Source organism: Pygocentrus nattereri, chromosome 25, assembly GCF_015220715.1.
Source record: "Pygocentrus nattereri isolate fPygNat1 chromosome 25, fPygNat1.pri, whole genome shotgun sequence".
Taxonomy (NCBI): Eukaryota; Metazoa; Chordata; class Actinopteri; order Characiformes; family Serrasalmidae; genus Pygocentrus; species Pygocentrus nattereri.
In genome coordinates, this window is record NC_051235.1 from 33,176,696 (window position 1) to 33,188,665 (window position 11,970).

The 11,970-nt window shown below is 44.2% G+C and overlaps 1 protein-coding gene across 2 annotated transcripts; it reads left to right on the forward strand.

The window, feature by feature from the left end:
• The first annotated feature begins 269 nt into the window (after nt 1–269).
• On the forward strand, nt 270–8,388 carry LOC108413345 (protein C19orf12 homolog). 2 transcript variants are annotated; one of them, XM_037534353.1, is made up of 3 exons: nt 270–461; nt 2,828–3,002; nt 7,436–8,388. In XM_037534353.1, the coding sequence occupies exons 2-3, from the start codon at nt 2,843–2,845 to the stop codon at nt 7,699–7,701; spliced, it is 426 nt and encodes a 141-aa protein (XP_037390250.1). In that variant the 5' UTR covers nt 270–461; nt 2,828–2,842; the 3' UTR covers nt 7,702–8,388. The 2 variants fall into 2 exon arrangements, with proteins under 2 accessions (XP_037390250.1, XP_017541308.1); XM_017685819.2 differs by having other exon boundaries at nt 2,831–3,002.
• The last annotated feature ends 3,582 nt before the right edge of the window (nt 8,389–11,970 follow it).

Below are 11,970 nucleotides of genomic sequence, written 5' to 3' on the forward strand. Positions count from 1 at the left end.
TTTTGACGTGTGTGGTGTTTTTTATTAAAGGAAATGAATGTTTTTGACACGCATCTGTAGATAAATGTACACACTAATGAAGAAATTAGACCGTGCTGAGCGAAATAACATCAGTCAAAACAGGCCGCCGCTGCGGCTCTAATCGTCATGTGTTGCTGTTGAGCTGGTGTGGTGGCGCCTCCTGCCGGCGCAGCGCGGAACTGACCCATCACGGTCCAGCTGTTTTAAAGCGAGCTTTTACCCAGCGGCCTTTGCGCGGGATATAGAGGCATATGGAGGCGGTCCCTGACGCCCTGCTGTTCAGTCTGACTCCAAACTCTGAGCTCCGGCGGATCAGAGGCAGCGCTTTATCTCTGATTCCATCACTACTGACTGTCATCACAGGTCCATCCCAGCAGGCACCGCGGCTCTGCCAGCTCACCTACGGCGAAGCGAAGTGAAGAGATCAGCTGATCGGACAGGTAGGACCAGCCTGACCCCCGGATTAACCCACTAGGTCTACAGTGAGAGGGGAGGCCTGGCTTTGGGTTTAGACTCAGCTGCTGGTTTATTAGAGCGGTACCACCTAATCACCTAATCACCTAATCACCTTAATCACCTTAATGACCTTAATGACCTTAATGACCGAGCAGATATTCAGGGCCTTCACTTCACCCTGTTCCTGCTAATTTCTGTTCTAGCTGCTCAGTCTGACCGGCTGTTGGCTGGACACTTAAAACAGGCGGTGTAGAACTAAGAGATTAACCCTTTCGTGCCCCCCACTGCGTTCAGTGTGAGCAGACCCAGGTGTGGCTGGTCCAGAGTGCTGAGGCTTATTCTTTAGAGAAGCTTCTAACAGTATCCAGTTAAATGTTCCGCCTACGTGAACTTTTATACTTTAATTTAATCAGTTCAGTGTTTTCTTCTGTTTTAATGTCGTTTTTTGGGTGATAAACTTGCTTTTTATTATGTAGATCTTACCTTGAAATCTCTATACGGTTCTAGACTGACCCTTTTTGCACAGGGTTCTTTACATGATTAAAGGGTTCTTTAAATTACTGGAGAATGTGCTGTATACGGTTCTAGATTCACCCTTTTTGCACAGGGTTCTTCTCTTGTTAAGACTTGAAGTTTGTTACAGTAGAAAAACCCTTCTGGGTGCTACCTGGAACCCTTCTAAAAAAAACCTCCATATAGAACCTTTTAGAGCACATTCGTGCAAATCTGCAGAACACGTTCACGATTCAAAGAACCCTTAAATCATGCGCAGGGCCTTGACGAGGCCCAGCGGACAAATTCAACTTTAGACGCGTCCTAAACTAAACGGCGTGCGTTATGCGCTGATATAAGTCACTGTAGTGGTGTAATACACACTTTTAGTGCTGGTGCAAAAGTGAAACTTGTGTTACAGGAAACCAAAACAAAGCCAGACGCTTTCTGTTCTGATAAAAGGTGGAACCGGGAGAGCATCTCTGATCTGAATGAGGCCTGAAACCGGTTTTAAACTGCCTGTAGAGTCAACAGGAGCGGCTGGATTACTCCACACATTACCTACACATAATAATAATAATAATAATAATAATAATAATAATAATAATAATAATGTTTTTGGAAGAATTACACTTTTATTTAATATTTAATGCACATTTACTGTGTATTTTTGCTGACTGTAACATACGGGGGTGGGGGGGTGCAAAATTATGGCATACATATCTACATACCTATACACATCATTCATATGACGTGCTTTTTTTATTATTATTATTTCTAATTAATTATTTTATTTTTTCTAATTTTTAAAATTATTATTATTTATAAGTTTATTATTTCCCTAAAAATAATTTAATAAATACAAGACATAGCAGGCTATTCAATGATGCCCCTTTTATGTGAAACAATTTTTAGCGCATGCCTATAAAATTCGACCGATACCTTGTAAGTTAAGTAAACTGTAAAAAGGTATTCTGAGTAAAATCTTTTGACATGGTTTCCTGTTTGAAAGCTTCAGAATAAAAGTCACGTTGCAGAATAGGGTGAGTTTAAAAGGGCTCAACTCACTGAGTCGCATGACGGCCGAAACGCTGATTAGTTATTGAAAAGACTTTTAACTTGCTTTTATGAAAGAGGGTCCAGGGCACTGGGTCATAAAGAAGAGCCCAGGTGACCTTCACGGTGCAGTGCCAAGGTCACCGATATAGTGGGAAGGAAGAAAGGAAGTAGGTTGAAGTTAAGAGATACTTTTTAAATCCCACAAACGGGGAAATTCCACCTCTGCGTTTAACTCGTCCATGAAGTGAAACACCACATACACACTAGTGAACACACACACTAGGGGGCAGTGAGCACACTTGCCCGGAGCGGTGGGCAGCCCTATCCACGGCGCCCGGGGAGCAGTTGGGGGTTAGGTGTCTTGCTCAAGGACACCTCAGTCATGGACTGTCGGCTCTGGGGATCGAACCGGCGACCTTCCGGTTACAGGGCCAGTTCCCTGACCTCCAGCCCACGACTGACTGAAGGACAACGCTTTCTACGGGTGTCTAAGAAAATGCCTGTTTCATTTGAAATTGGTCTGAAAAGTCAGGCGGCGCAACCGGACCAGCGCAGTTCAACACCTGAAACAGGCCATTAAAGCTTTTCTCACTAAATTAAGATAGAAAGTGGAAATGGACCTTCAGACGAGGACGAGCGCATCCTGTCATATTTGGAAGCCTCGTTGGTCACGAACACGGATACGAGACGCATGGTTGAGATTTATTCTGCCGCTGTTTTTGTCTCCGCATGCCTGTCTGCTCACCTACGCTGCAGATCAGACGTATTGATCAGTTATTGATGAGACTGTGTTTGTCAGCAGGCCGGAGACGCGATGGCTCAGCGAATACAGGACATCATGCGGCTGTGCTGCGAGGTGTCGGCCAACCAGCAGATGAAAGCGGCAGTGAAGGGTTCTGGAAAGGGAGCGGCCGTGGCTGGGGGCGGAGCCTTTTTGGGCGGTCTTTTAGCCGGACCACCGGGGATCGCTGCAGGTAAATACGCTCAGTTCTCAGTTCTTCAGCCTTTCACACTGGAGCTCACGGCACTTCCAGGCCTGAGGTTCCGTTTTTCTTCTGTTAGTAAAGGTTCTCCAGTAAAGCTCAGTCATTGACCGCTCATCTGCCCAGTCCCATTCCTCCTTTTTACCCTTCAGAAACTTTTATATATGTTTATTGTGATTTTTTAACTGAGTAAATTCCCTCATTTGTGGGTCTCTCTCTTCTTCTCCGTCTCACCGGTTTCTCTCTTTTCTGGTCTCTCTCCATTTGGAGGATCATGTATCCCCAACACTTCACCCCACCCCTCTATCTCAACAGGAATCGGGACCCCCACCCCTCCGAGTGAATGCGGAATACAGAGGGCTAGGGCTGAGTGGTAGGGCAAGGGGTGTAATGGGACTGGGCCTTTGGCGCCCCTGAACTAGACGTTTCAGGCTGAAGCTACACGTACAACCTCGTTTGTCTGTATTAGAAACCTCAGCACTGTTTAGAACAGCTGTGCTTTTGTTTCTCGACCCGAACTCTCCATTGTTTATTCAAAACTGCAACAGCCAAAGGGATGAATACTTGAGCTATTATTAAAAGTAATATCAGTTGTTTATATGAACCGATTGCCTCCGATGCTGCTGATCACTGTTAACCCTCACTGCCCGTCCCCAGTGTATAGTAGGGCTTAAACCTGCCTGGTTGCTTGAACTAAACACCTGGCATCTTGTCTTTTATGGTGCTTTCCCATAGACGCACGTTATGTTGCAGTGCATGCTGGGGATTGTAGTACAGCTCAGGGTTGAAACGGGATAGAAGGATAAATTAATGTTGCTGGCCAAATGGACTTGGACTTGGCCCGCGGGCCTTGTTTTTGACACCTGGGGGCTAGAGGGAGTGAGATGATACGAGCTCTGAGATTTGGGCTCTGAGATTTGGGCTCTGAGATTTGGGCTCTGAGATTTGGGCTCTGAGATTTGGGCTCTGAGATTTGGGCTCTGAGATTTGGGCTGGCTGTGCTGTTAAACCTCAACATGTTCAGTGAATCAGGCGCTTCTTCATTCCCTCCGTGTCTCTCAATAAACCCAAAAGCACGTTTGACTGGATTTATGCAACACATGGTTTACAGTCCAGTAACCCTGTGGGCGGGACACCGGTCATTAACTACATGCGCATACGTAACAAAATTGATGGGCAGTGTCGCCTACGGCCAGTCGGTCGGCCAGTCAGCCAGTCGGTCGGCCAGTCAGCCAGTCAGCCAGTCAGCCAGCATCTGAACCAAAGACATGCGCTACAGGCAAGTCAGTCGGCCAGCCAGTCGGCCAGCCAGTCAGTCGGTCAGTCGGCCAGTCGGCCCACCTCTATTTAATCTCGGAGAACATTGTAAATGAGGGTCGCCAAATAAATGAGTGTTGCGAGGGACTGACGATGTATAGAACATATCAAATAATAAAAGTAAATTTAATAAATTAAAAAACACCCAATCATGCAGAGATTATTGTAGTTAAAATAGAAAAAACATCTTTGTTTTGTTTTTTTTCTTCAAAATCCGGCCTCAGCCTTGACGCCTGACCGTGGGGACGAGCCCTTCTGCGGTGACTGGAATTCGGTGTGATTGATTTAAAAACCATTGTTGCTAAATTGAGGCTGAAGGAGGTGTAGCTGTTAAAATAAGTTGTTTTATTTTAAAATATGAATAAACTGTAACCCTGACCTGTTTTGAGTGTAATATGTGGGTGAAGGCTGGACGTGTCAGTGACCGTCCAGCGCTCTGATTGTTGAGCGGTGATGGTTTGTACTGCACGACTGCCGATGTTTACTGTAATGATTTTACTGTAACAGTAAAGTTACGCATGCCGGCTGTCAGATGATGCCTCCGCCCCAGGGCTTGGACGCTGACCACAAGCTAATTAGCTCATGGCTGGTGTTATCTTGGGCCTCACACATTAGCCTGTGGCTAGTTACAAGCGTACATGTTGGGCTTGTGCCATAGATAAACACTGAGACGCTGCGTCAGAGAGGAACCTGTAGAGGAGAATTCCCGCTCTGCAGTGTATCCTGGGTTTCTCAGACACTTGGGGGCGCTCCCGAGCGAGTCCTCAATGAAGGGGCTGATATGGAGCGTTTGAGTAAACTCAGTTTATAAACGCTGAAACTTTTTAATGTAAAGGAATTTCTTCATTTCCTGAACAGCGTAAAACATTTTAACACCGCTGTGATATTTAAGAGCTTTTAAACTCGAGTTACAGGAGTTTAAACCGCCGCCTCATGAACAGCCAATGAGCTGCTCCGTTTGCCCGTCAATCATCATGCTTTAGCAGTGAAGCCACGCCCCCAGACGTCTGAAACCCGTTTACTGTGGAATAAAGGAAACACCGGTGAGTTTTCTCCACCTCCTGTCGTCTGAAATTAAAGGAAAGTTCTGCGATTAGAAACTATTTTAACTGTTGGTATTTAGCCGTTCGGTTCCATTCACTCCCATTCACTGAGGACTCGCTCACGGGCGCCCTCTGCTGTTCAGCAGTCCTGTTTTTCATATAACGGGAGGAATAGGGAGCGGCCGGCTCCTCATAAATCGGCTCTGGCTGCGTTCTCTATCAGAGGCGTCCGCCACGTTGGAGCGGTCAAGATCCGCTTTTGAACCAGGTCACTTGTACCGAGAGACGAAGAGTCTCAGGATTTAATCAGCCAGAACTTCCTTATTACTCAACCCATTTTCATAAATCTGTTTTATTGTTCTCCTCAGACACGGATTAATCTAGACTGCACTGATCTGCTCTCAGGAGCTTCTGTTGCTTTAATCATTTAATACCTAATTTAACTAATTAGCTGCCCGGACGCATTCCGTCTGCGTCTGATGTTGAAAACCGAGTGAAGATGAGCTTCAGTAGAGACATAATCACACACACATCAGCAAATCCAGCAATGAGTCCATCACTTCACACACAGGTACAATAAACGCAGTCCGGACGGAGCTGAAGTCGGCTTCCTGTTCCCAACCATTCCACTTTTCCCGTTCCACCTTAAATGATGCAACGTCAGGCACCAGAAAGTGACTGCTGTGCCATTTAAGGTGGAACGGGAACGGGTACCTAGCTACAAAGCATCACCCATCAAATGCTTCATCAAGATCCCCTGATAGACTATTAAACTCCTTCAGTCATTACAGCGCAGCGTCTGGAGTCTGAACTCTCTGCACCGTCACAGAGAAGCTTTTATTTTGAAGCTATGAAGTTGCGGTCATCAAATGACCGACAGTCCAGTCTCTGTAGAAGAGGTCAAGGTCGGGAGGTGATCTAAGACGGCTCAGGTGTGGCTTTATTATCATGTGGACTGAAATCCGCCTGAAGTGAATGGAGAGCTTTTATTATTTGGAGCAGAATTTAGTTCCAGTTCCACTGTGTGAGCAGCAGATGGCGCGGTGGTCACGTTTTGCTCTGTAGACGCTGTAGAGCTTAAAGTCAACCTGAAATCCTGGAAATCGGCCTTTTTATCTGGTTAGTTTCTCTTACTGGGCAGATCAATCGTATTAGATCATTTCAGAATCTTGATCTTGTGCTTCACCCCTCCGTCTGACCACCTGCCCCACTCAGCCAGCTCAGAGATGGTGTTGCCAGATTGGGCAGTTTCCTGCCAAGTTGGGATTTTTGGTTGGTTTGGAGACGGAATTGAAGCTGATTTATCGCAGTTTTGTCAAATTAAAAAATATAGTATATAAAAGTCATAAACTGCATCAGTTGTAGATCAGTTAAAGAGAATAGAGCACGTTTTATTATTATTATTATTATTATTATTATTATTGTATTAACACGCTAGCCACAAGCTACTATGTTAGCCTCCTGCTAACACATTAGCCATGAGCTACCGTTAGCCCCAGGCTAACGCAAAGTAATGCGTTAGGCTTGAGCTAACATGCTAGCTGTGCATTAACACGCATATCATGATGAGCTGGTGTGTTAGCCTGAGGTAAACGCTAGCCTCCAGCTAATCTGTTGGCCAGAATTCTTTGTTACAGGATAAAAACGTAAAAGATCGACGGTGCTATCGGTGCTAAGTTACCATCGCAACTTACATAGTCATCTCCACGTTTTGGAAACAGACCGTGGTTCGTGTGCAGGGTACAAAGCATCTTTATTTTTCTGCCGGATGTTTGTTACCACGGTTATCGAAATAGCGACACCGTTCCGACTCCGGAATTCCGTCTGATTGGGATAATGTGCTTGCTTACAGCTTTTTGAACAGATGTGTGGTTTTCTGGTTTTCCCTATTGCAACACCACCACCTTGAACAGCCACTTAGCAACCACCTGGGATACCATAGCAACCATGTAAAATACCATAGTAACCATTCATCATCATCCTAACGATGTTTTTCGTTTGTATTATTGTTTAATTAAATGGAGACTGAACTGCTGACCATCTGTTATTGATATTTTTGCGCAGGTGGAGCTCTGGGAGGCCTGCTGGGATACTGGCTGACCAGTGGTCAGTTTAAACCAGTTCCTGAGATCATCATGGCGCTCCCGCCACAGCAGCAGCAGAAGCTCTACTCCGACGTTATGGCGATTTTGGGCACACTGGACTGGGTGGATGTCGTCCAGCTGGTCACGCTGGTGATGGGAAATGCGACGATGCAGCAGCAGGTTGCCGCCGCCGTCCTCAGCTACGTCACCAAAGAGCTGAAGGCGGAGGTGCGCTACGGAGACTGACCACCAGGGGGAGATTGGATACTCACTGCTTCATATTTGAGCCTGGTGCCTTACTGCTTTATTTATATGGGTAATTTAAGCTCTATTTTAGATGAACGAATGACTTTATAAAGGATCTTAAAGCGACACTTTGTCCAAAATCTCATTTTCGCCCGAATGTAGTCGAGCCAGCGAAGACATGTGGAGCTACGAGGCCAATGTAGCTAACAGGTGATGGGTCGGTTCAGGTGCCTGAATCGCCGCACTGCATGGAGATGATCAATAATCTCTAGATTGGCTTGATCGTGTGGTTCCTGACACGGTGGCTCCCTGTTATCTGTAAGCATGGCTGAAGTGAAGCTGCTTAGCTGAACACGGGATTCTGTCTCTTTCGTCTGTGTTGATACGTTTGGGTGAGGAGATGGTTTGTTGGGTGAATTGTTGCTTTGAAGTTCTGAAATGTCTATCATGAAGTACAAGCTGACCTCTTTAGCTTTTTAGGATGAATTAGAGTTATAAATTATAGTTTTTTCTAGTCACAACAAAAGATATTTTGCACTGATGTTTTGTACACAAGAGAAGTCTTTATTTTTATTTGAATGCGTTCTATTAGGGATACAGTGTACTTCTCACTATTGCATCATGTGTGATTTGGATGAGAACATCATGTTGGTACCTGAACTTGTTTAATAAATGGTCGTTATTAAATGTTGTTTTTCATGTTGCAGCTGTACAAAGTATAGAAATATAAAACGGGGAAAATCACAAGAGTTTTTTGTTTAACTAAATTCAGAATAATTAAACAAAAATTGGATTGGTCTAAAGCAGGGGTCTTTAATTAAAACTCAATATGGTCCAGTTAGAGAAAACGTCCTCAAGCGAAGGTCCAGAACATCATAACGTCTGACCTGTGTCGTGACTCAGCGCCATATACTGTTTACTGAAGTAGCCGAACATCAGATTTCACCAACATTTACTGAACATCAGATCAAATAAAGTCCAGTTCGGTCAGATTTCACCAGCATTCACTGAACATCAGATCAAATAAAGTCCAGTTCGGTCAGATTTCACCAACATTTACTGAACATCGGATCAAATAAAGTCCAGTTCGGTCAGATTTCACCAACATTTACTGAACATCAGATCAAATAAAGTCCAGTTCGGTCAGATTTCACCAGCATTCACTGAACATCAGATCAAATAAAGTCCAGTTCGGTCAGATTTCACCAACATTTACTGAACATCAGATCAAATAAAGTCCAGTTCGGTCAGATTTCACCAGCATTTACTGAACATCAGATCAAATAAAGTCCAGTTCGGTCAGATTTCACCAACATTTACTGAACATCAGATCAAACAAAGTCCAGTTCGGTCGGATTTCACCAACATTTACTGAACATCAGATCAAACAAAGTCCAGTTTCGGTCAGATTTCACCAACATTTACTGACCATCAGATCAAATAAAGTCCAGTTCGGTCAGATTTCACCAACACTTACTGAACATCAGATCAAATAAAGTCCAGTTCGGTCAGATTTCACCAACATTTACTGAACATCAGATAAAATAAAGTCCAGTTCGGTCAGATTTCACCAACATTTACTGAACATCAGATAAAATAAAGTCCAGTTCGGTCAGTTTCCTCTTTTTAGATCACGTCATGTGGAATAACTTCCCTCTGACTCACTTTCTTCTCTGACTGCTGTTTCTCTCCTCGTCCCTCCCCTGTGTGGCGTCACTCACTCGAGCCTCAGAGCTCATCGTAATGCTCAGATCTGATTGGCTGAGCAGCGTCACGTGTGATATTTACAGAGCATGTGATTGGTCTGTGAGTCTCCCGGAATCTAAAGCTACCGTAAAGGCTAGAAAAGCTACGTTGATTAAAACAGGACCACCCCATCCAAATTACATAATTCTCCATAGATTATCGGTTACAGGTCCAGGTCCGCATAGGACAGCGTCTGGGTCCGGACTCGGACCGCGGTCCGCCTATTGGTGATCTCTAGCCTAAAGGGATAAAATGTGGTGTCATACTTTGTATGAACATCATTTGGATTTTTAGTGTTATTTTAAATGATAAATGATTAAAACTCATTTTAACCATAGATCAGGTTTGTGCTCAAAGCTTCAGATTAAAGAAGTGAGAAGTCTAATCATCCATATTGTTGTAAAACGCTTCCTCTCCTCTTACAGCAGAGCTGCAGTGACTCTAGAGCGAGAATTTCCAGCGTAAAGGCTGAGAAAACCCCCCGATGGTGTTTCTTGAATCTGGGAAGAACATTTAAAAAAAACTCCCTGTAAAGCAGAAGGAAACCAGCTGGCACAGTGGGTGAAGTGCTAGTAGAGCAGAAAGCAGTGATTAGTAAGTCCTGAATTAATTTCAAAACAACACAAACACGTATTTAATGTTTTGCTGTAGGAACTTTGTGTTTTTGTAAACATGTTCACTCCAAATTTGAGACCTGCAGTCTGAGCAGAAGCATGTTCACCATGGAGTTACGTCACCTTTCCTTTGAACAGCACTTCATTACCTCATTACGCCGCCCTGCTGTTGTAACACGTAGTTACTTGGTATTGTCACGTTGACACAACAGTACAGCAAAACAATAAACAGGGTGTCCCAAAGAATAGACGTCGTTTGAGATGTCCTGTTCATTTCCTGTTAAACAGGCTTCATGTTGAACGAGATTTATTTATCAAAATTTTAAGAAATTATTCTATGTAGAGTTTATACTCAATTTCACAGCTTCACAAATGTCAAATATGTGCACCGCCTGTGACCCGATGCCCGTCCAGTCAGTAGTCCAGCTCCTGCCATGCAGGTGTTTGTGCTGTGTCCAAATCTGCTGTCCAGTTGGTGCATTTATTTATTTAATTTTCTCAAAAATGCGCCCTGCTCACTCTTTTCTGGCTGTGTTTGAGAATTTTCTAACACACAAAATGCCTCTTAATTTCTAGTGAACGAAATTCGTCAACCTGAAAAATAAAGTTAATTAAACTTGGTTCGTTTTCACACATTATTAAAATGTGAGGTCATTTGAGGGAGAAATGGCTGTTTTTCAGCTGCGAAATGATGTCAGTTTTTTGGGACACCCTGTAGATGATTTAATTAGTAACAATCTGGTCCTTTTCTTCTTTGGCCTAGAGAACACGATGTCCATTATTCCCATAAACAGTCTGAAAGGTGGGCTCATCTGACCACAGTACACGTGTCCACTGAGCGTCAGTGCCTTTCAGGTGAGCTCCAGCCCAGAGAAGGTGGCAGTGTTTCTGGACGTTGTTGATACAGTGTATGACTTCCGCTGTGCAGAGCACAGGGTTCAGTGGATGCAGTGATGAACGGTGTTTATGGAAGTATTCCTGAGCCCACCTGGTGACCATCACAGAAACATGCTGGCGTGTAATGCAGTGCTGTCTGAGGGGTCAAAGGTCACATGCATATGAACTGACATCCCATTCTTAATCCATTTGTAGAAGCAGTCTGCAGGCCTAGGGGCTCGGCTTTATACACCAATCATGGAAGTGATTGGAACACCTGAATTCAATGATTTGGATGGGCGACGTTTGGCAGTATAGCATATCTAAAACACTTGCAATTCCTGGCTGAGGAACGTTGTTCTTAAACTGCTGGATATTTTTTTGGCCTTGACCCGTCTTCGCTCATGAAGCACTCCGCCTTTCCTGGCTGCCCCTTTCATACCCAGACATGACTGCATCTCCTGTTTAAGATGATTTTTTGCATATTTCACAATGTTCCTTGTCCTAAATTGCTTATTTTTTTTTCTGTCTCAACTTTTTTTGGAACGTATTACAGGCGTCCACATCAGAGTAAGTTGTTAAGTTGCTGAAAACATTAACCATCTTGTCGTTGAGCTGCTTTGGTCTAAACACAGCTCAGAGTAGGATAATAAATCACTGCTTTGGCCTTTTATTTTAGTTTCCTACACAGTCCCAACTTTATTGGAAGTAAAATAGAGGAGGGAAACTGTCAGGTGTCACATTTATCTAGTAGCTTATCGCTAAAACCACAGGGATTCCCAGCGGGAACAGGCATTCCCATTGCATAATGCATGCTGGGTATTGTAGTCAGAGAAGCTTGATGAATGAAGATATGAGGAGGATGTAAAATAGTGAGTTCTGATAAACCGACGAGGCTGAGGGATGAAACGCTGCGCTACAGAATGCGGCATATTAACGGATTAAAGTCTGCCCTAAACTTAGGAGCGCCCTAAATGTTAGCTCCGCCCATTTGTGTATGACAAGTTAGCTCCACCCATTCACACTGAAGTTC

What these genes read in the sequence shown, in the direction of transcription:
- LOC108413345 (XM_037534353.1), top strand. Translation starts at nt 2,843, where the DNA reads ATGGCTCAGCGAATACAGGACATCATGCGGCTGTGCTGCGAGGTGTCG. An exon ending in ACCACCGGGGATCGCTGCAG is followed by an intron (nt 3,003 to 7,435) that starts GTAAATACGCTC and finishes ATTTTTGCGCAG; the next exon opens with GTGGAGCTCTGGGAGGCCTG.